The sequence below is a fragment of the Camelina sativa genome, chromosome 8, assembly GCF_000633955.1.
Source record: "Camelina sativa cultivar DH55 chromosome 8, Cs, whole genome shotgun sequence".
Taxonomy (NCBI): domain Eukaryota; kingdom Viridiplantae; phylum Streptophyta; class Magnoliopsida; order Brassicales; family Brassicaceae; genus Camelina; species Camelina sativa.
In genome coordinates this window covers 13,267,822-13,292,170 of record NC_025692.1, presented here as the reverse complement: position 1 = coordinate 13,292,170, position 24,349 = coordinate 13,267,822, and the positions used below count along the sequence as shown (strand labels likewise).

Here is a 24,349-nt window from a genome sequence, read left to right as displayed (position 1 = left end):
TTGACTGACACAACTGAAACTCAAAAACAAAAAAAGTAGTTAGTAGACAACCTCCCCCAGACTTAAACAACACTGTCCGCAGTGTTGTCAAGTAAGAGGAAAGCTAAAAGAAACAAAAATGTATGGAAATTGTAATGAAAAGATGAATTGATTCTCGGGTTACCCAGCGGTGTCGACCGACACCATTTCAGCGTCGATCGACACTCATCATGAATGGTGGTTTTTGGCCGTAACTCCTTGTTAGTTGCATTTAGTTGTGTTCATGTGTTGTTGGATCAATCATTTGATGATTATGTTGTGAAGAAACACTCAAACACAAACACAGGTTAAAAGCAACATGATAGATAGATAGTTCATAAATTCAAACAAAAACTGACTCAATGCAAAAAGAAAAATGACTCAAAAGGAAAAGAAAAACCTAGAAGTGGATTGCCTCCCACTAAGCGCTTGTTTTCAGTCATTAGCTTGACTGTTCTGAAGCTCAGGCATCCGGTGGATTAGAACGTGGCATTGAATGCTTCTGAGAAGAATGTCTCATCATCCAAGGTGGTGTATAAGCTTTAGGTGCATGAGGTCTGCCAAGGATGTGAGGAACAGGACCAGGGCGGGATTTAGGGATGGGTTTGCTTCTCTTATGTCCTGCAAAATCATCAACAGAAGAAACAAGTGCTCTATGATAATCTCGTGGCTTGGTCAACTGCAAAACAGTTTTTGTATCTTTGAAATTCTTCTTGATGATAGGAGGGGGTTTGGGTAAAGAAGATGCATACCTTTGCCTTACCTGAGGACTCTGGAGTGTGGAGTGGGGGGCTTTCTGTTTGGGAACAGCTTTATGATTTGGAGCATAAGTTTTGGACAAGATCTGTCTCGGATGTGGAGGGGTGTCGACCGATGTTGATAGGGTGTCGGTCGATACTGAACCTGTTGCTCGTGTATTTGCTTCTTTGCAGCTTATCTCAGCAATCTTCTCAACAGAAAATGTATGTCCATCAATGGTAGGAGCTCTCCTCAGCTTATCTATCTCAAAGTTCATACTCAAACCTTTCACATTCAGTGCTATGTTTCCCTTCTTCACATCTATGATGGCACCAGCTGTTGCCAAGAAATATCTTCCTAAAATTAGAGGGTCTTTAGGCTCTTTATCATACTTCAGCACCAAAAAGTCAGTGGGAGTCATGAAGTTTCCAACCTTAATTGGAATATCCTCTAAAACACCTTCAGGAACTCTTCGGGATCGATCAGCTAAGTTAAGAGAAATCACAGTTGGCTTGAATTCTGTCATCCCAAGTCTCACAACAACAGAATGTGGCATCAAGTTGATACTAGAGCCAAGATCACAAAGTGAGTGAGCAAACCTTCCTATGGAGATAGAGCAATCTAACACAAAACTTCCAGGATCTGGTAACTTCTTTGCAATCCTACTCTGGATCATAGCACTCACTTTCTCAGAGACAACTACCTCTTTCTTCTTCTCCTTCTTCCTCTGTGGAGGCTGGTTCAAAAGAATTGCACTGACATCTTTTGTAAGTAGTGCTCCTTCTTCAAGGCTCAAACCATTTGATACCATTCTCTTCACATAGCGCTTAAGTGGTGGTGAAAGCTTTACTGCATCAATCAAAGGCATCTCAATCATCACCTTATCCATCATAGCCATGCATCTAGCTTCTTCCATCTCCTGATTGGTTCTTCTTGGCTTAGGAAAAGGAATCTTTGGTTAGTACACCCTTTCAGCAGCTGGAACCTGAGATTTTGCAACTTCAGGTTCTGTCTGAGAGGGGTGTCGATCGACACCATTATCTGAAGCTGAGAAATTTGTCGATTTCTCTCCCTTTTCTCCAGAAGCAATTTCACCTTCATCTTCACCTCTCACTGATATGGCATTACAAGAATGTTTGGGATTTGACTCAGTTCTCCCAGGGAGAAATCCCTCTTGCCTTTTGACGGATCCAGCTGTTTGTGCAACCTGACTTTCCAGCTTCTTTACATGAATGTTCAAAGCTTCAAATTTCTCATTAAGTTCAGTGTATACATTGTCAAGCTTCCCATTGAAAGTCACTGTCATCTGCTCCTGACCTTGCAAAAGCTGCTCAAGCATAGCTTCCATCTTACTACTTTCTGCTGTTTTCGGAGGAAGGGACTGATATGAGTTATTGCCATAATTCCTTGTGTACCCAATGTCCTGTTGTTGCTACTGATACTCTGGCTTGGAAGTCTAGCCTGAAAAGTTTCCACTGTAACGCATGTTGTTTTGCTGATTACCAAATCTCTGTCCCTGATACCCAGCTCCATACACATAGTTGACATTCTCCTCTGTATTTTCTGGCTCTGGCTCAAATGTCTCAACCTTAGCAGCAAATTGGACTGACTTCTTACCCACAAGTAGATTATGCACTGAATCTAACTTAGCATTGACTAAAGCTAGCTGGTTTGAATCAAATCCTCCATGGAATCTCTTCCTTTCAGCATCAGCTCTCTTAGTACTATTGCTGGAGGCCAAATTCTCAATCAAAGCTTCAGCATCTTCTGGAGATCTTGTTTTGAAATTCCCATGACTTGCAACATTCAAAGCTAACTGATACTCCCAATCACACCCTTTGAAGAAAATACTCAGCAATTGAACTCTTGAGAAACCATGGTGTGGACAGTCCCTTTGATAAGCTTTGAATCTCACCCAAGCTGCCTTGAAAGCTTCATCTGGTCTTTGCTTGAAAGAGGACAGCTTGACTCTCAGCTCATCAGACATTGCATCATCATAGAAATAATTCAGGAAAGCCACTTTAATTTGTTGCCAAGATGTCAAAGAACCGGGTGGCAACTGCTTCAACCATTGAGATGCTTCTCCTGTAAGTGAATATGGAAAGAGCTTGCAGTAGATGTAATCTTCAGTCACACCATTGGCTTTGATGCTAGTCACGAGGTCCTCAAAGTGTTCAATATGATCCAGAGGCTTCTCATTTGGCAGATTAGAGAAGGGTCTTTGTCCAACTAGCTGGAAGTAAGCAAGCTTCAGCTCAAAGTCATTCCTTTTGAATGGAGGAGGAACAATTGCAGATCGGTTCTGATAAACCAGGCCAGCTCTATTGAAGTCTACAATGGTCCTAATCAAGTCCTGGGGTTGATCATGTCTTTGAACCGGGTTGTTAGCGTGGTTGGCAGCTCCACGTCCGTCTACTGCAGGTGGGTGTCGACCGACGCCAACAAGGTGTCGATCGACACCCTGTTGGTGTCGGTCGACACCATCGTTTTGCCGGTCAACAACAGCTTGTTCATTGACGACAACAGCTTCAACAATCACATTGTCGTCTGCATCAAGATTTTGGCCCTGCTCATTGCGCAAGTGACCCTCTTGATCCCTCAAAGCACCATCCTCATCACGAATCAACATGACTGTGTTAACCATCTTCAAGGATTTGGCTGCTTTTCTATTCTCACGCTCAAGTTTTCCCAACTCTTGGTTTGAAAGCTTCAAAGTAGGACTAGTCTTGTTGCTCCTTGTGTGAGGTCTAGGAGGCATACACCTGAAACACCAAAGAGAAGAAAAATAAAAACGTGTAAGTAGAAAATAAAAAATAAAAATTTCGACGAAATTAAAAACTCAAATCTAATGGTAGATCAAAGACTACTCGGCAACGGCGCCAAAATTTGATATGCTCAAATTAAACCCTAGAGCTACTCTCTCAAATTAAGAGGTCACTGCAGTATTTAGGGGTGGAATTCCACAAGGACTCTAGATTACACAATAAATTGTAGAGTTTTATAATTACGCTAAACAAGTTAAGTTGTATTAAAATTAAGAAAAGCAATGCAAAATATTAAATAAAAGCCGTGTAAATGCAGATGATCAAAGAGCTAGGCCTAGGAAATTTCTCAGGAAATTATGAAATATCAAATCAATAAATTAATTAGGATTCAAGCATTTAAAATCAGATCTAGAACTCTAAACTCTTCTGTAAAATAAATCAGTTCACACTGCAAATATTTTCTAAATTTAAAACCAGAAAATCCAAATATCTTTGTAAAATTCTAGGTTAAAAATCAGCTTTGAAAACAGGTTTAGATTGTTCACAAAATTATTAAATCAAATCTCTTTGCAAGAAGTAATTTTGCTCATGAAAAGGTTTTATCAGGAAAATTAATTATACTCTCATATCAATTTATTTTCGTAGGTTATTAATTCTATATGGCTAATCAAGAATTAATATGAAGAACAACCTGTGATGAAGATCTAGAAAGATAATGAATCCTAAAAATAACAGGTATAATAAATCATAAAATCTCTGTGAAAAAACTCTGAACCTAACAAGCAAACTACTCAGACATATTCAATGAAGAACAAAACATAATTCTGAATAATAAGCAATTGAAATTAAAAGAGTAAAGAGGGAGTTCAAGAATTCTTCTCTCAAAGCAGTTCAGATCTCTCTCTCCCAAAAGCTCTGAAAATCTCACATGGTTGCAGAAAAATAAAACTTGCTAGAAAATAACTTAAGGGTTTCTAAAACCTAAAAATACTATTTATATGTCCAAAAACACGTCAGGGACTAATGATACAAATATGGAAAACTTTGGGACAGATTTGTTAAATTTTGCAAAACTTGCTTCTCTCTCGGCTAAACATGGTGTCGATCGATGCTAAGGCAGTGTCGATCGACACTCTCATCCTTCTTCGGTTCCAAGTTCTCTTCCTTAGCTGAATTGCTCCAAAATCCCTTCTAATTGCTCCATTTTGCTCCTTTCATGCCATAATCCTAGAAAACCTGTTAAGACTCTAAAACATCCTACAAAACAAATTAAAAAAACTCTAAAAGACTCTTAATATCATGGTTAAAAACCACAAAAACAATGATATATCATTTCACATGGACCACCTTAAATCACTATAACTCAATTACTCAAGCATAATCAAACGTAGAGTTATCTCAAAATTTGATATAATAGAAAGACAAGTGAACCTTGACGATATAAGTAACTAAATCAAGTTTTGTAAAATCTTTTCACATGCACCATATATCATTGTTCAGAAAAGCAAAAATATGATATGTAGACTAAAAATGTCAACAAGAGTTGATCAATTATGTAATAATTACATGTTTATATGATCGAATAACCAGACTTAAAAGGTTTTCCTAATGTCAACCAATATTTTTGATTAGAAACTTGAGTTACAAACAAGGTGGTAACGAGCTAGAGGCCTATAAAGGTAGACTTTTACACCCTCTATTTCTCTCTCTGTGCCAACTGATCAACTCTATAATTGAGAAGTCAGGGGATATGAAATAGCATTAAAAACTAAAAACTAAGAGCTTACAATATTTTTTCTAAAGGTTGGCTAAGGAGATGGGGAATCAGTCGTTTATTTATACTATATTTCCAATATTCCCACAAAAAAAAAAAAAAAAAAATAAGAAGACAGGACTAGAACTCCATTTTTAATATAATTCAACGTCCCATTTCAAATTTTGGAAAGAAGAGAAGCATTTACGAATGAATTTAATAGCAAATTTGAAAAAAATGATAACAAAGTGATCACAAATTAAATTTTCATTCTTGAAACGCTTCAGCGATCATTGTGATGAAACCACTAAACTTGCCTCCCTCTTCTTCATCTCCACCGTCATCTCCTTCTTCTTCTTCTTCCTCTTCCGAAGACTCATCTTCTTCTCTTTCCTCCTCTTCTCCTTCTCCTCCTCCTCCTCCTTCTTGTTCCTCTTTTGCGCCGTCCCCGTGGTGTCGCGGATGCTTAATCTTCTTGAGGGTGGCACCGAGACCAACCATTGCTGCAGCTATCTTCTCTCTCTTTGATCCTTCTTTCTTCTTCTTGTCTTCTTTCTCATCTTTTGAGTGGTGGTGAAGGTGAAATATTCCTCTATGCTTATGGGTTTTTTCCTTTGCCTTTTTCGGCGAAATCTCTTGTGTTCTTATGGCTTGTTCAATGTGAGCAGCCTCCACGGATTCATGTAACTGTTTCTCCATCCTCTTTCACTTTTTTTTTTGGTTTCTCCGAGATTGTGTTTGATCTCTTTCTGTTTTTATTACGCACACCTATATACAAGGTCTATGAACCACCACTTGCATCTTATACTAATCAATTATATAATTAAATAATGTGCTCTCAATCATTCTACTCGCTCATTTGGGTACCAACACTTTGACTTCATCCAACCTTGACCGGGCAAAGCAGATCACAAAATTAACTAGTGCTAGTTGTTTCCAAATGAGTTGAACTGGCTAGTATTTTAAGTACTCTTTAAGTAAACCAAATGGTGTTTTAGTTTTTTATTTAATTTTTCTCTTAAATATTATTTTTACTCTAAGGTGGCAATAAAAAGTGAAAGATCGAAGGCTCCTAGCTAATTTGTTTGAGACCTTTAATTAATATTTTGAAAAACTAAACTGGGAAAGATGGCAATGAAAATCATATCTTGGGCTAGACTCAACTAATTAGAATTTTTTGTCTCTTAAATAGGTCTTACAAAAAATGGTCCCCGGATCAATGTGCCCATTCGGGTAATAATAGGTGTAGGTGTACGGTTTCCCGATTTAGATTTGGTTTAATCTTTTTGGTTGTATAGTTTACTGGTTTATTAAAATTAAATGTCTAAAACCATATTAAAATCGTATGTAATTCGATTTAGTCACAGTTTGGTTTTCTCAATTTTACGGTTATTAGTTTCAGTTAATCTTTTGGTTTATTTCATGATTTATTTCAAAAGAAAAAACAACATTATTAGATTTTTATCTTTAATGATATCATCTTTGATTTAAAATCTGCGAAACCATGAGTACATTCCAATCAACTAAATGTTAAAAATAAATTATTATGGCCTATCTCATCTAAAAACAGTTTTATTTCATCTTCTCCAACACATTGACATAAAGTTTCTCAAAAAATAATATTAGATTGAGGAAATTTTTATTCATGTACCTTATAGAACCAATAAGATGAAAAATATTACATAATTACACTGAAAAATGATAACACTAACCAAACAAGTGGTATTACAATACGAAGATTTAAATCGCAATGAACCGAACCATTTTTTTTTATATAATTGTAACCCAAATGGATTTTTAAATATTACGATTCGTTAACCTCAAATTGGGAGTAAATTTTTTTTTTTTTTTTTAGAAACTAATATTGCAAATTATGATCATAAGCAATATCAAAGACAAGAGAAATACAATTAGTAAAGTATTACTCGCTAACAACTTTTATGTTTTTTTTCTTTGTAATCAATACCAGTCTTATGCAATTAGTAAAGTATTACTCGCTAACAACTTTTAATTTTCTTAACAATTATATACACGATCCATGATCCACCACTTGCTGCTTATATTAATTATACTAAATTAAGACCCGTGCTAGAGCACGGATTGAAATTCATTTTATTTATATTGTAATTTTTAGATAAAATATAATGTATGTGATTGTTTTTAAAAGTTTTTTGGATAAAACATTATGCAATAAAATCATATGCTAAATATGATGACTTGAAAAAAGACACATATTTTGTAAGTTTTATATTGTTAGTGATTCTAGATAAGTACCCGTGCTATAACACTGATTGAATATTTTATAGATTGAACAATTTATATTTGTTTTTATAAATTCAACTTATGGTATATCCAAAAATAAAACTATTTTTTAATAATATGATAATTTATTTGTTTCATAAAATAGACTCATATATAAAAATAAGAGATGAAGTATAATGATAATTAACAAATTAATATGTTAAGTTAGATATCAAAAGATTTTATTTGATGAATAATTTAATAAAAGAAATTAATATGGTAAGTTAGATAATATGATTCTTTAGAATATTCTCTTTAAGATTTTTGGTATAACCTATTTGTAACTAATTAATCTATCAATTAATGTATAACTTATTTGTAACCAACTTATTAGAATTATATAGTCTACAAAACAATGCTGTGTACTTCCGTTTTATCATAAACACAAATACCCAATGATTTTACTTTCCCATTTTGGCACCAAGACTTTGACTTTAATTTCATCCAAAATTGACCGAATAAAATAGATTATAACATTAACAAGTGCTTTTTGGTTAAAAACATTGTTACATGCATGAATTGAATCGCTGTTTGTATTTAGGAAAACAAGTGGTGTTTTAAGTAAAACAACTGGCGTTTTAGTTTTTACAAACATTCTTTTAATTACTCGAGGGCGGCTATGAAAATTTCAAGGCTCCAAGAATTTTTATTCTGAGACCTTATTATTTATAGTTTTTGAAGAACTGAAAAACAAAAAAAAATACAGGAGGCTAAAGAAAAAGTCAAAAATCTGGCGGTAGTGCTACAATGACTTAACTAGACTCAACAGACTAGATTTTCTAACAAGATATGGTCAAAGGAATATCTATTAATGTTTTGGCAAGGTTGAAATTCCTGCTCACATGCATGTAGTTATAACTACCGAAAGACCGTAAAGACCTCAATTCTCATTAGGAGGTCGAACCAAGAGTCCTCCGACAAGGTTTCTCCAGGGCCATGGACTTCGACTATTCTTTTTAACCTCTTTATACGAGGGTCTGTGAATGTGGTAGGCGCAGGGTTGTCTTAGGCGGAGATAGAATATGGATATGCCAAAAGGGTCCAAATTTTTTAAGGTTAAAGGGCCAAATTCTTTTCACAGTATCTCGTATGTTTTAAGGTCTTTACTAAGAGGTTTTACATTTTTTTCTATTGTTTCGCCAAAGTCACCACCATAGATTGAGATGGGTCTGGGTAGACGGTAGAATTTTTTTCTTTTTAGGACAAGTTAGATTTAGAGCCGGTTTTATTTACCTGTTACATTGTTCCAAACCCAAAGCCTCAATTAATTTCATGACGAGTAAGAGACCAGAACAAGAAGTTTACGAATGCGCAAGCACAATTAGATTTGACACTTTTAATTTTCACATTACGTAATACATTATATAATTTTTTAAGAATAATATTTCTTACAAATAATACATCCTCAGATATTTTAAAAACTATTAAACCAGTAAAGTAAAAATCACTTTCCATAATATTATTGATTGACTTGGAAATAGTTGGACATATAAACTGAACGAGGTGGTAATATAAAATGAAAAAAGAGACTTTGTCAGCGAGCATAATCATTGAATTGCCATTAAATCTAATAACGACCTTCATCCACTTGGACTTTGATATGCATTACAAACTTTTTTTTGTGGGTTGATAGTCAAACTGTGTATAGTATAGAATTCTGGAGGCCTTTAAGGCAATTGACCAGAAAAGCATAGACGTTTAATATTTTCCCTTATTAATGATACAATCATACAATATGAGTGTTGTAACTTAATTTAGCATATAAAAATTGTAACGGTAGTAAAAGCTCGAAGAAGAGCAAGCCGCGGCCAAACACTTGTTCATCTGTGGCCAAGCTTACATTTCCTGTGCCTCCAGGCACTATTTCCATGGTCATGCACTCATGCACATACTTTGACGTTCCTTCATTAAACCAAAACAACATCACTTCAATTTTGCTTTTTATCCGGAGAAGTCCTGAACCTATATAGTTTTTGGAGACTCATCACAAAAGGCTCCTAATGGATTAGTTCGAGATTTGTTACTAGTCGTAAAAGACTACATAGTTCCAACTGATTTTCACATCCTAGAGATGGACGGAATAAATATTTTTCAGAAATACAAAATTAAAAAAAAAATCTCTAAATAGAAGTTTTTCAACAAATTAATATCTCTATACATTAATAAAATATTAGACCTTATATTATTAATTTGTAGAAGTTTTATTGTCTATATTCCTGAAATTTGCAATTTCTTTGAGAAAAAAAAGGTGAAATGAAACAGAATCCAGAAGTGAAGTTATTATAATCTTACACTGAACTAAGAGCAAAAGCATCATTGTCTTCCCTGTGTTTCTTTCTCTCTTGCTCTCTCTCTCTCTCTCTAACTGCCTTTGCAATGAAAAATTCCATCAGACTTAAGTCCACTCTCACTTTAATTCATGCTCAACGTTGGTTTCGATCTAAAACCCTACACACTTTTCTCTGGAAACTTGAATCCTTACTAATCTGCCAATTTACTCATAATCTTCATTTTCTGATGACCCATTTCCTCTCAGTCCTGCACAACATAACATTCATAAGGCCACCATAACAGTCCAAACCACAAACAAAATCAGTATTGTTATTAGGCTTGTGAAAGACTCAGTCTCACTAAATGGTCGAGAACACAGTAAGCTACCTATTGATGACGACCCAATACATACAAACAAATAAGTGATTAGCAATTTTTACCTGACAAATCATACCCAGTACCTCCCCACTCGGAAGCTCGGGCATGTGCCATGTGCATGCCCTGAGGTGGTTGCATCATGAAATGAGCTCCACCGCCCAATGCACTACTAGTAATAGTATGATGCTCATCGTTTGGATTTCTTCCAGAAGATTCCATACCANGCTCTCTCTCTCTCTCTCTCACTGCCTTTGCAATGAAAAATTCCATCAGACTTAAGTCCACTCTCACTTTAATTCATGCTCAACGTTGGTTTCGATCTAAAACCCTACACACTTTTCTCTGGAAACTTGAATCCTTACTAATCTGCCAATTTACTCATAATCTTCATTTTCTGATGACCCATTTCCTCTCAGTCCTGCACAACATAACATTCATAAGGCCACCATAACAGTCCAAACCACAAACAAAATCAGTATTGTTATTAGGCTTGTGAAAGACTCAGTCTCACTAAATGGTCGAGAACACAGTAAGCTACCTATTGATGACGACCCAATACATACAAACAAATAAGTGATTAGCAATTTTTACCTGACAAATCATACCCAGTACCTCCCCACTCGGAAGCTCGGGCATGTGCCATGTGCATGCCCTGAGGTGGTTGCATCATGAAATGAGCTCCACCGCCCAATGCACTACTAGTAATAGTATGATGCTCATCGTTTGGATTTCTTCCAGAAGATTCCATACCAGGATGGTAGCCAAGCAAAGATTCTACGCCAGGAGAAGGTAACATGTTTCCACTTCCTGAAGCATCATCTCCTTTCACACCATTTCTTCCATCCTTCTTTTTTTCTAGCTGAAACGTGCCAAGAATCACCTGTAGGGGAAACCAAAGCCACAAAGTCAGAGGTTATCCTATTGATACAAGCCAAAGATTTTTTTCTTTGATCTCATTACCGAAATTGTTCGTAATGTGAAAATAAGAAAAGGATTTAAGCTAAGCTTCTTCTTAACCCTCTTGGAGATTAAGGTTAGTTCTTGGAAATTCAGTTTTTGTTATATACGCCAAGAGATATTTCAAATTATAATCCTAATCTAAAAACGATAAACTCTTACACTTCGTTTGAAAAGGAAAATCACCAAAAAACTAATTAGAAAACACCAAAACCCTTGTCACGTATCAAGGAATCCCATTTCTAAATTCAGGTGATATCGGCATAGGAGGAAGCAACGGGCCAAACTGATTTTACATCTGTATAATAGTTGGCACCCAGGTAAAGTTATATTATAAGAAGAGAGGAAATATACCTCAACTGGACCAGCAGCCTTTAGGTGTCCCCCAACTCCTCCACCGAAGATCTGACCATCTGAACTAGATAAACAAACACTAAGGCCACCAGTTTTACCACCGTGCTCGCCCCGGATATAAGATCCACTCAGTGAGAGAATTTCATACTGACCCTGAATAGAAGTTTGTAATTCTGAAGCAAGTTGATGATCATATGTAATTCTCAAACATGTATGTCAGAAATGAATAAAGATTCTTTAGCTGTAACAAACAGGTCCCAAGAAGAAATCAATTTCATAGGCTCTAAAAATGTAGTGAACTCACAGAATACGATAAGAAATAAGGTTGACATTAATATGTCATCCAGAGTAAAGAAGATATCCTTTTCCAAATTTCAAAGAGTTAAATATTTTTATACGCAAGAACTACTTGAAAGGTACTAGATAGCAACAAGAGAATCACCTCATAAGATACACTGGTTCCTGATGCCAGGTGAGACAAGGATGCATTAGAGATGGAGCCAGACGCAGAAAGAACGCATAACTCATGCTTGGTTTGCTGAGCGAAAAGGACAATTTTCTCTGCCACATCCTATCAAACACATAAGAGAACAGCTTGATCAATCCAAATTTGTATTCGCATAAATGAAACAACAGAAAACCTTACAGAAGAGGTCTAGCAAACCTGATTATACAACTGATCTAAGAAGCGTTCAAACGAAACCCTTTAAAGAAGTATCATTGACCAAAAACAATACTTACCTCACCAGGAGTTATATTAACAATGTGCGGAATAAAGCTTTGCCCAGTTTTCCCTACATCAAGACAAAAATTATATGAGCAAGACGACTTCAATACACACAATAAGGTATACTGGTGATCATTTTATCATATAAACTAATTTGACTCTTGAGCATGAACTCAACAACAGCCAATGCAAAACCAAAGAATCCAAAAAAGATTGAATTGGTTATAATGGAAACAAAAGCCATCAACTTATATGAAATTACATATATATATATATATTACCAAAACTAAGAAATTTCAGTTCCATCCCTAAAAAAATTGAAACTTGAACAGGAAACAGAACAACAAGAGATATCAATGAAAAGACAACAAATTTGGAGAAGTAACGAATCAAAGATCAAATCTTTACAACAATGAGAAGAGAAGAGAAGAGACGCAAAGGGTTTTTGAGTAACGCACCGACAGAACCCAAAAGTGATTTCCTTGAACCGGATTTAGAAACCGGCGGCGAAACACCGGCGGCAGCAGCAACGGCGGCTTGCTCTCTCCTTTCTCTAGCAGAAGAATTACTCGCAGAAGAAGCCAATTTCTTAGCGGCTAAAGCTTGAGCTGGAGTCTCATACTTCCTAGGTCTCCCTCTCTTCCTCTTAACCGGATCAATCGAAACATTCACAGCCGAAGAAGGAACCGAGAAGAGAGAAGAAGAAGAAGACACGTCATTAGGTATTTGCAAATTCCCATTGTTGGAGGAAGGAATCGAGTTTCCGGCGGAAGTTGTGGCGGAGACGGTGGTGGGATTGTGATTGAAAGGATTGTAGTAAGAAGAAGTGAGATGTTGTTGTTGGTCTTGGTGGTGGTGGTGGTGGTGGTGCCTTNATTTTTTTTTTTTTTTTTTTTAAGATAGAAAGAGAGCAACAAAAATAAAAATGTTTTTTTTTTCTTTTCTTAATTTTTCTTTTTTTTTTCTTTTAGGGTTTTTATGGATTTATTTTCATTTTTTTTTTTGGGTGATAAAACTAAAAGAAGATGGTTATCGAGTCTATCGTGTTGTCGTCGTCTGAGATATGAATGTGTTTTTAGCCGTTGGATTAAAATCTTTTGACTTCAGTATCTTGACTTTAGGCTCTGATGATGCTTTTAGTTTTTTTTTCTTGGGTGATATTTTGTTAAAAAGTTAATTAGATTAGTATATTGTAAAAAAGATATGTGTGGTGTGTTTGTGGCAAATACATGTAAGTTGTTTCTGGTTTGGTCATTTTGGTGGTATATATATATATATATATATAAAAAATATAACTTAACAAAAGATTGGGAAATCTTACAAAGATTGTAGGGTAATTTACATAAGATGAGAGTTTATAATTATTTATTTTCTTTAGAATATCTAATCTTTTTTCTATTATAATCTCTATTTTTTTCTATCTAATTTGTTCAACTGAAAATATCCCCTATATAATAAAATAGAAGTACATAACATTGTTTTGTAGACTATATAATTTTAATAAGTTGGTTACAAATAGGTTATACATTAATGATATATTAATTGGTTACTTCTATCTCGAAAAAGCGTATTCGTAACAAAATTTGGAAAAGGAAGGGTTACAAATAGGTCATACCAAAAATCTTAAAAAGAATATTCTAAACAATCATATCATCTAACTTACCATATTAATTTCCTTTATTAAATTATTCATCAAATAAAATCTTTTGAAATCTAACTTAACAAATTAATTTGTTAACTATCATTATACTTCACCTTTCATTTATATATATGAGTTTATTTTGTGAAACAAATAAATTATCATATTATTTATTATAATTAAAAAATAGTTTTATTTCCGGATAAACCATAAGTTGAATTTTTAAAAACAAATATAATTTGTTCAATCTATAAAATATTCAAGCTTTAGTAATATTATTCTTTAAATATAATATCTATTGAATCAAAAAATTCACTGAGTAACGGGTCAAAATTTGTATATTTAAATTCAAATTTACAAAATTATGTCTTATAATGACATTCAAGTCATGATGTAGAATATACATTGTTGAAATAACTTCACATATAAAATTTTATTAAAATATAAAATATACAAAATTTGGTATAAAATAAAATTTAACTAGTGTTATAGCAAGAGTAATTATCTAGAATCATTAACAATATAAAACTTACAAAATAGGTGTCTTTTTTCAAGCCATCGTATTTAACATATGATTTTATTGCATAATTTTTTATCCAAACAAACTTTTAAAAATAATCACATAAATTATATTTTATATAAAAATTATAATATAAATAAAATGAATTTCAACTTGTGCTCTAGCACGGGTTTTAATCTAGTTGAACATTATGATAAAATCACTGGTAACATTGCATAATCTTAAAATGACATATAATAAATTAATTATAAAATATGATTTTTTCTAAAGTAAACAATTAGACATATTTTGCAAAATAGCAAAATGTACTATTACATTCTCATCTTATTATATAAAGCTTGGTTTTCAAAATTAGTAACTCACCAGATCGTGACACGTGTTAGTTTTAACGATTAAATATCCAAGTTAGTAACTCATCAGATCGTGACACATGTAAATTTTAACGATCAGAAATCATAGTTTTCAAACTTGGTAAAACGATGCATAAGATTTGTAATCTTATTATACTAAAAAAAACTTTGTTAATCCTAAAAGGAAAATAATTGTAAATACACCCCTCTATATAAGAAAATAGATGATGACATATTTTTCACTAAACAAAATAATTTCGAGTAGCTTTGTTTTTCTTGGTAAAATTTGTTTTTTATTAACCTTTTGTTTGACACAGCATTGTTCTTGAACAAGTCTAGAAGGCAATTTTTTTGTTGTCTAATCGAAGCAACTATATAAAAGATTCCTAGATATTACCACGTCTTTTCATCGTCGTTTCTTTAAATTATGTTTCGTTTCTCAATTTCATAATGCATTACGCAATCTTTGACTTTGAAGTGTTAACAAAGTTTCTTATGCATAAAGACTAAGGTTTTTGGAATTAACAAATTTTTCACGGTGTTATTATTATATCTATTAATTTGCAAGACGAGTAGCATAGAAAAGATGAATACACAAATGCAAGATAACAACAAAGATTATATAACACTAGATCAACTAAACAGAAAGCGTCCTTATCGTCGAATGATAGTACGTCTTACAAGAAAGTGGGAAGCAAAAATTTTTAGAAAAAAAAACAATGAGCTAAAAAAAAACAATGAGCTCATTGAAATAAATTTTCTCATGAAATAGAAAAAAGATTAAGAAAAATATACAGAAAATTATTAATTCTAAAAAATATAAATACTCACTTCTATATAAACATAGATCGTCTCATATTATTCATCTAACAAAACAATTTATTCAAAAATATTGCTTTCAATTCTGTTCTATTGGTCAAACTTTTTTAAATGGGAAGACAAATTTTCCTTATTTTTAAAAACCAAAATATACTCCTATTTTCTACTTTTTCAGTTTGGAATAGGTAAGATTAATATGTTGACCCAAAAAAAAACATGGAAGATTAATATATGCATCTTTTTTTCTAATAATGTATTTTAAAATTTATTGTAGTAGTTTTAGATTGTTTTATCAAATTGATATATTCATCTTTGAATTATTTGAGATTCATATATTATTGTGCTTATAAGTTTCTATTATTTCATTAATTATGTCAAACTAATTTTCTTCTAATTTTTCAACCTTGATTGGTTGGTCATAGACCTTTTTTTTTTGTGCAAACATAATTTTTACCATTTATTAAATCTCAAAAGAAGATAAATAGAAGAAGGTCATCATCAACCTAATGGTTGGATAAAATAGGCTAATCAAACATAAAGCTACAATAAACATAGATAGATTGGAAAAACATAAATCATTGTTGATAGATCTATAGGAACTTGGAGATAGAGACTACATCATGGTGTGTCAAAGAAACTTTCATGAATACATTAAAAAATTTAATATTAGTTACTATCAAAAAATTTGGTGACGTTGGAAAAGGGTCTTTAGTTTCATTAGGAGAGGTTGGATACAAGGTTATCTTCCCAAGAGATGAAGGCGGAGCGAAAGTTCTCTCCATGGTAGAGGAAGTTGAACGCAAGGTTCTTTCTATAAGGAATGAGGGCATAACCGAAATTTCATCAAAATATAGTCATTTACTATTGTGATGTAATTTATTTTTTATTCAAAATATTTTTTGAGCCAACAATTTTAGTGATTAAAGAAACTATGCAAAAGTGAAAGTAAAGAAACATACAATAGTTGGCTTGATATTGACATTTCCTAGATGGTGGTAAATAATATATTTGTAACATACAGTATACCTAGGTATAAAAAATACAATTTTAATCATAACATACATAAAAGATTTGTATAGTAATATAAATCAGTGTATTATAGTAAAAAAAATTATATACAATATATTTTTCCTAAATTTAATTTTATTTACAAAACTTTAGACGTACATATCAGACAAATCCTTCGTTTTTGGTTGTAGAATTTCTGTTTAGTAATTCTATTTTCAGATTCTGGAAACATAAACGTCGTCCGCCGGTTTAATGACTCTAGGAACATTAATATCGTCTATCGGGTTTAGCTTTGTATTAATAAAAAAATTCCAGTTGAAAAAAAAAAAAAAATTAGTTATGTGTACCCATTTTTCCCCCAAAAGAGAGAGAAAAAAGAAAAGAGTTGAACAATGGCTTTTGTAAAACTCAAGTTGGAAACCACAAGGCAGAGAGTGTTGTATCACCCACAACTATAAAAAGCGTAATAGAAGACGATCCAAATTCCGTAAGTGAGCTTTTGTTTTCTTTCTCAATTCTCCTCCGCAAATTTCCCGATTGTTGGTTCCTCTTCTAGTTCTAGGGTTTCTGAATTGGTTTTAGACTAGAAGAAATTGGATATCAAATCTTCTTCTGAAACCCCCTAACCGATGTCGTTGAATAACATCTGGATTCGTCGTCAGCAATGTCCTTGTGGCGATTGGAAATGCTACATCAGATTCGAAGGAGATGAATCAAGCTGCCTAGTAACTAAGAGCGAGCTAGACTCATCAACAACAACAACAACCACAACAGCAACAGGTACAGGATCATCACTATATGATAATAACACTGTGTTTATGCCTTACGTTGGCCAAATCTTTAGAACAGACGACGAGGCCTTTGAGTACTACAGTGCATTCGCTAGGAAGAGTGGCTTTTCGATTCGGAAAGCGCGGTCTACGGAGAGTCAGAACTTAGGTGTGTATAGGAGAGATTTCGTTTGTTATCGTTCTGGTTTTAACCAGCCTAGGAAGAAAGCTAATGTAGAGCATCCACGGGAGCGTAAGTCTGTTAGATGTGGGTGTGATGCTAAGTTGTATTTGACTAAAGAAGTTGTTGATGGTGTGACTCATTGGTTTGTTTCTCAGTTTAGTAATGTCCATAACCATGAGCTTTTGGAAGATGATCAAGTTAGGTTGCTTCCTGCTTATAGGAAGATTCGGCAGTCTGATCAGGACAGGATTCTTTTGTTGTCTAAAGCTGGTTTCCCTGTGAATCGGATTGTTAAGTTGTTGGAGTTGGAGAAGGGTGTTCAGCCTGGCCAGTTGCCTTTTATAGAGAAAGATGTTAGGAACTTTGTTAGAGCGTGTAAGAAGAGTGTTCAAGAGAATGATGCTTTCCTTAGCGAGAAACGTGAGAGTGATACCCTTGAGCTTCTCGAGTCTTGTAAAGCTTTGGCTGAGAGGGATATGGATTTTGCTTATGACTGTACCTCTGATGAGAACCAGAAAGTTGAAAACCTTGCGTGGGCTTTTGGTGACTCTATTGGTGCCTACTCTTTGTTTGGGGATGTGGTTGTTTTCGACACTACTTATCGGTCAATCCCTTATGGTTTGCTTCTTGGGGTGTTTTTTGGGATAGACAACCATGGCAAGGCGATTCTTTTGGGATGTGTTTTGCTGCAAGATGAGACCTGCCTTTCTTTCACATGGGCTTTACAGGTTTGTGCAGCCATATTTGTTGTAATTGTACGTTTATGTTTGTGGTCATGCTCTCATTATTTTGTCTTATTTTTGGACAGACTTTTGTTCGTTTCATGAGAGGACGGCATCCTCAGACAATTCTGACTGATATGGATACAGGACTTAAAGATGCTATTGCGAGGGAAATGCCAAATACTCACCATGTGGTATTTATGTGGCACATAGTCTCCAAACTAGCAAGCTGGTTTTCTCAGACTCTTGGGTCGCACTATGATGAATTTAGAGCTGGGTTTGAGATGTTTTGTCGGGCAGGGAATATAGATGAATTTGAACAGCAGTGGAATCTCCTTGTCACTCGGTTTGGTCTTGTTCCAGATAGGCATGCGGATTTGCTTTATTCGTGCCGAGCATCCTGGTCACCTTGTTACATCAGAGAACATTTTGTAGCTCAAACTATGACCCCTGAGTTTAATTTATCTATAGATTCTTTCTTAAAAAGAATTGTTGCTGGGCCAACATGCATGCAACTCTTACTTGAAGAGGTTTGTGAATCAAATGAGACATACAGTTTTGCAATTTCAAATGTTATTTCATTGCTGCTTTGATTCATTATTCGAGAAAACGTTGCAGGTCAGTGCGGCTGCAAGTCTAGCCAAGCAAATCCCGCCACGATTTACTTATCCGAGCTTGAAAACCTGTATGCCTATGGAAGATCAAGCGAGGGGGATTTTGACGCCTTATGCCTTTAGCGTATTACAAAACGAACTGGTTTTGTCTGTGCAGTATGCTGTGTCTGAGATGGCCAATGGTCCATACATCGTACATCACTTTAAGAAAATGGAAGGGGAATGTTGTGTGATCTGGAACCCGGAAAATGAGGAGATCCAGTGTTCATGCAAGGAATTTGAGCACTCCGGAATCTTGTGCAGGCACACTCTTCGTGTACTGACGGTAAAGAACTGCTTCCTTATACCTGAGCAGTACTTTCTATTACGATGGAGACAGGAAAGTCCTCACGTTGCTGCAGAGAATCAAAATGGCCAGGGCATTGGCGATGACTGTGCTCAAACGTTTCATTCGCTCACAGAAACTCTCCTCACAGAGTCTATGATCTGCAAGGATCGTCTTGATTACGCTAACCAAGAACTTTCTCTACTTATAGATCGTGTGAGAAATGTGGCACCAGCTAATTGCTTGTATCAACCATGACTGCTAAGTTCCAATCTAGCAAATGAATAATTGTTTTAAAGAGGGCCGGTATGTCTTTTCTGTCTTTCTTTTGGGTTTAGTTTGTATGATATACATCCTTATTGCAAAAGTTGGTACAAAACTATCAACAAGACTGGTCTGAAAAACCCTACCTCTCAAGTGTAACAGTCAGGTAATCAATAATACTAAATTAGTGTTGAGGTTCATAGACCATCTGAAATTAGTGGTTAACAACAAGGTTCATTTCGAATTTTGATTAACAGTAACAAGTTTGAAAATTGTGAATTGGTTTGCAGGTTCCTCTGATTGATTCAAAGATTTTGTTTATCGAAAATTCAAGGATTAATTTGTTGAACGACCTCACCAGACTTTCTGCTTTCGACTTACCGCTCTTACATTGTTTGACCGCTGAAAGAACTCTTGCTGGTTGGTTTGAAACTTGAGTTGTATACGGAGAGCTTTCATCTTCCCTTCAAATCACTTGTTCCTTAATTATATAATATTTGATGTCTCATCGTCTAGGATAGAATTTTAGATATGGAATCCAAAACCATGGCAGCCGCAACCGAATCAGATCTTTTATTCGAGAAAAAAAAATGGAAGAAGAGACGAAATTGCAGTCAGAGAAGAAGAAAAATAAAAGCAACAAGGTCTTTACAATTCTAAATTCTCTAATTGGTTTGCTGACATTTTGGTTGCTCAGTTGTAAGAAGGATTGATTGGTCTTCATGGTGTAGCAGAGAACTTCGACGAGCATGTCTAGTCCTCTTGAACCGGGAGTTACTTTTTTCATAATAAAATTCCAATTTAAATCGAACCGGAATCAATTGTAAAAACCATGTAAAGCGAACCGAAATTTTTGTTTTTTTTTGCTGCAAATTCTTATTTGTGATCTCCAGCTATGGTGTTCGACATAATGCCGCTGGCACTGAGAGATTTTGTTTCTTCATTCTCCGAACAAAATGCAAATTATAGAGATGTTGGCCAACTTAAAGTAAAGTTGCAAGGAACATGTTTGTACCGGGGATGACACAACTTAAACAAATAAAGATTTTGTGGGAAAGAGCAAGCAAGTTCTTTTATTAATCGGGGAAAACGTGAGATCGTCACTTAAAACAAGTCGGGATAGAGCTTGTTAGTTCACAAGCGAACTAGCAAGCTTAAAGTGACGAACTGAAAATAGGAATGAATTATACGAAAGACAATAACAGTTTTTGATGCAAAGTATTGCTCTGTAGGTATTGTCCGCGGGTCAGGATGATCTTTCCAATAAATGTCATGAACTATTTATAGCTGAGTGTAGAGTTAGGGCACTCTAGGGTTTCTGCGCGAAATCCCGAGATTGTCCTCTGCGGAGTGTAAATGGACTTTCTCTCAATTTTGTCGGGCCGAAATCACAATTAACAAGTCTTGTTGGGCCGAGTGGCATATTGGGCGCAGCCCATATCCAACAGAACACACAGGTCTTAGACAGTAGTAAGCAAAGCAAAAGTATTAAATTCTTATTTCCCAACATTTGAAAATAGATTCAAGTATCAAATCGTTGACCAAAGTTAAGAAACCATTTTAGCCTTTGAAATAAAACCAAGAAGAAGATGATGATATCGGAAGTTGAACAATGAAGGAACATCTGAGCAGCAAACTCCATATCAAGATTAATCGTACAGTGTGTTACTCAAGTTTAAATGGAGTGAAGATCCCACTCAAATTACTAACCTAGCACTGGAACATTGTTGAGGAACCGGTTGGTGAGTCTTTCTTGAGCTGGTGATGGTGATGCTATAGGTTGTTGGTAAGTTGAACACTGTGGTCAGACTGTGTAGGAAAGAAGGTTCGGCTAGAGATTCTGTTTTATGAAACTGCTTGACCGCTGGCCTAACAAGTGACAGAGGCATGTTCCAAATCAAAAGAAGTTTGTGCATCTACTAATTTGGGGTCAGATCTTTTTCTGTTTCAAGAATGCTAACAACACTCTCCCGTCTCCAATACCTGCACAAGCAACAATACCACTGGCGGCAACCTGAAACACAATACCCAGTAAATATTGATAGATTCAAAGTTTGTTTGCAGGATTCACACTCTTGCACAAGATAAACACATCATATCATCATGTCTAACTAAACCAGAAGATGCACTTTCCTACACTCTTGAAAAAGCTTCTCTTAGCCTTCAAATTTCTGCCCGGACAAAATCTGGTTCTGCTGCGTATCCTGCAATTCAAGTAAGAAAAGAAAAACAGAAGCAAGTATTCACTCACAGGAGCTTACATTTTCAAAAAATAGAATCTCAGATCGAAAATGAAGTTTTAGGATTTACTGAGAACACCATCCCAGTCTCCAATAACCTGGAAAAGCAACATACATCACTAAGTCACAAGGCATCTTAATGTCTGTTCTGATGATCTGAAGAATCTTCTCGAATGTAATATTCTCGAATAATGCATGCGATAACCAAAATCGTTTCTAGCCTCACTTTCAAGAAAGATAGGTTTCACATTTCCTTAAAAGATTTGAGGACAAATAAAAGTGACTTGCCTTGGTTTCTAAGAGTGAATTAGCAGTGATGATCACACCATAAGAACGTTTAACTGGGTGCCCCATTTCCATCTCGCATCTATTGCAATTCTTTGTCGTCATTTCGTACACTTAAAAGTACGGGGTCCATGGTGGTAAATTCTCCAAGATGTATACAAACTGGTCAAAGACATTATTTGCTTTCTAAAGAATACAAAAATATATGAAGCTTGAGAAACAAGTAACTCACACATAAGATAAAGGTTTAAAATGAGAGCAGAGTACAGACCGGATGTTGATAGAGACTGAGATTCCTGATAAAGGAAAGGCTTCCTTAAGAAAAAGATCATGTGATAGTGAAGCTGTGACATACTTTGTTCAATCTTGCAAAAACGCTAATATCTAATAGAAGTATATGTTTTGACGAAAATCTAGTGAAAAATACAACAGTATATTTTTTGAACAATTCATTTTCTATTTTTTGAAATCATTTTTTGGTAATTTGTTTTTCTTGAAGTTAAATTTTATGATACTATATATATACAAAAAAAAATTGGTTATGTTAAGAAAATTATTAGTTGGGCATTTGATTAACATGCAAAGAAAACTATCTTATTACATATAGCTTGGTTTTCAGAGTTGCTAACTCACGTGATAGCGACACATGTAACTTTTATCAATTAAAGATTTTACGATGTGTAAAACAAATTTTTTACCTTTTCTCTATATAAATATTTTATTTCCCCAAACAAAATAATTTATTCAAAAATAAAAGTTTTGCTTTGTTCTATTGGTTAAAATTTGTTTTTGTTATAATTTCTTATGAGATTGTCTCATTCTTATAAAGTAAAGCTACAGGACAATTATATACACTCTCATATTTTATTTTTTTCATATTTTCATAATTTCGTTATCAGGCCAAGATTTTATATTACATAATCATATGATTATGTAACTCATAACACATACGTTTATTGATTATGCATATATCTCTTTTTTTTTTAGTTTTTAAAGATTATTAAATTTACCACTAATTAATTTTTGTTTTTACTTTTAACTTATAGAATAGTTATCATAAAAAAAACATGAGCACACAAGTCCAAAAGTACATCTTACAAGAAAATGAGAAACGATAATTTTTTTTCAAAAAACAAAGAGCTCATACGAATGAATTTTCTCGTACTTTATTAGAAGGTAATTTTTTCTTATTTCTAAACCATAATTTTCTCCTATTTTCTCCTTTTTCATATGTAAAATTAATATATGCTTCATTTTTTTAATAATTTTAAATATATTGTAGGTTTTAAGATACATTTAATTTAAGTTCTATTTTGATATTTATATTATCTAAGACTCATATATCATCGTGCATATAATTTTCTATTATTTCTTTAACTATGTCAAATTAATTTTATTTTTAGATTGTTTATTTTAATTGCTATTTTCATTATTGAATTATTTAAAACTCATATATCATCATGCTTATAATTTCTATTAATTTTTAAATTATCTCCCATTTATTGTCTTTTAATTTCTCAATCTTTATTGGTGAGTCATAAAAAGACATATGTAAGTTGGCTTAATGGGATAAATAATATATTTTAATAGTAAAATATATTTCAGTATATTTTAATAGTAAAATATATTTCAGTATAAAAATACATTTTTTAGTGATAATGTACATAATAGATTTGTAACTGGAAAAATAAATTAGTGGCACGAAAATAAGTTAAGACTTGAATATATATTAGCAAAGTTTTCTACTTTCAGGATGTGATATCTTGATATTTTTTGGACTTTTAGTTCATTGTTCACCATTCTTTTGTACTAAACTTGTTAAATTGTGTATGTCATATCCTTTGTCATAGCATTTGTCATAGCCTTTGTGGTGATAACATGTGCAAAGGACTTTGGGGTGAGAACTTCACTGATGCTGCCATCAGAGAAATGATTGAAGTTGAAGAAATTTTTAATATTATTATAATTGATATATTTAAACTTAACAATAAGTTTAAAATTATGAATATTTAAACATATTAAAAAATTAAAATAACATGGATGATGTTATATTGTATAACGGGTTGTGTGACGGGACAAATTTGAATCGATGTTACTAGAAAAATAAAATATCAGTAATTTGTTTACTATTTTTAACAAGGCCATTATAAGTTCATTAAGATTATGTTAAACAAAATTTTGTAGAAACAAGTGCAGTTCATTTTTCTACAAGTTGTAAATATGTAATTTTTATTCCCTAACTTTTGTTAGCTTATGCCATTTTTTGTTTGCCTGACGTTTTCGTAACGAAGATTAGAATCTTGATGAAATTTCGTATTTAGAAAGAGGCTGCACAAAACACAGTTGA

At 33.9% G+C, this 24,349-nt stretch overlaps 3 protein-coding genes across 4 annotated transcripts; 1 reads left to right on the top strand and 2 right to left on the bottom strand.

Annotated features, from left to right (window-relative positions):
- On the bottom strand, positions 5,413 to 6,051 carry LOC104707113 (sodium/potassium/calcium exchanger 1-like). The gene has a single exon (XM_010423396.2). It carries the CDS (start codon positions 5,971 to 5,973, stop codon positions 5,542 to 5,544), a length of 432 nt encoding a protein of 143 aa, XP_010421698.1. The 5' UTR covers positions 5,974 to 6,051; the 3' UTR covers positions 5,413 to 5,541.
- Positions 9,739 to 16,372, bottom strand: LOC104709501 (AT-hook motif nuclear-localized protein 14-like). The gene is made up of 8 exons (XM_010426102.2): positions 16,326 to 16,372; positions 12,721 to 13,133; positions 12,277 to 12,329; positions 11,978 to 12,106; positions 11,536 to 11,688; positions 10,975 to 11,104; positions 10,287 to 10,445; positions 9,739 to 10,113 (listed from the first exon to the last, which is right to left on the bottom strand). The coding sequence occupies exons 1-8, from the start codon at positions 16,370 to 16,372 to the stop codon at positions 10,070 to 10,072; spliced, it is 1,128 nt and encodes a 375-aa protein (XP_010424404.1). The 3' UTR covers positions 9,739 to 10,069.
- Positions 16,938 to 19,677, top strand: LOC104707112 (putative protein FAR1-RELATED SEQUENCE 10). Of its 2 annotated transcripts, none has more exons than XM_010423392.2 (4): positions 16,938 to 17,085; positions 17,155 to 18,280; positions 18,361 to 18,804; positions 18,893 to 19,677. In XM_010423392.2, the coding sequence occupies exons 2-4, from the start codon at positions 17,228 to 17,230 to the stop codon at positions 19,469 to 19,471; spliced, it is 2,076 nt and encodes a 691-aa protein (XP_010421694.1). In that variant the 5' UTR covers positions 16,938 to 17,085; positions 17,155 to 17,227; the 3' UTR covers positions 19,472 to 19,677. The 2 variants fall into 2 exon arrangements, with proteins under 2 accessions (XP_010421694.1, XP_010421695.1); XM_010423393.2 differs by having other exon boundaries at positions 16,938 to 17,378; positions 17,448 to 18,280.

Bases quoted from the DNA above. Each gene is read 5' to 3' on its own strand.
- LOC104707113 (XM_010423396.2), bottom strand. From the start codon at position 5,973: ATGGAGAAACAGTTACATGAATCCGTGGAGGCTGCTCACATTGAACAA.
- LOC104707112 (XM_010423392.2), top strand. From the start codon at position 17,228: ATGTCGTTGAATAACATCTGGATTCGTCGTCAGCAATGTCCTTGTGGC. The intron at 18,281-18,360 runs GTTTGTGCAGCC...ATTTTTGGACAG, and splicing joins CTTTCACATGGGCTTTACAG to ACTTTTGTTCGTTTCATGAG. The intron at 18,805-18,892 runs GTTTGTGAATCA...AAAACGTTGCAG, and splicing joins TGCAACTCTTACTTGAAGAG to GTCAGTGCGGCTGCAAGTCT.
- LOC104709501 (XM_010426102.2), bottom strand. From the start codon at position 16,372: ATGGAGAGAACTTTCGCTCCGCCTTCATCTCTTGGGAAGATAACCTT. The intron at 12,330-12,720 runs GTGCGTTACTCA...GTCTTGATGTAG, and splicing joins ATCACTTTTGGGTTCTGTCG to GGAAAACTGGGCAAAGCTTT. The intron at 11,105-11,535 runs GTATATTTCCTC...TTTCCCCTACAG, and splicing joins AGGCTGCTGGTCCAGTTGAG to GTGATTCTTGGCACGTTTCA.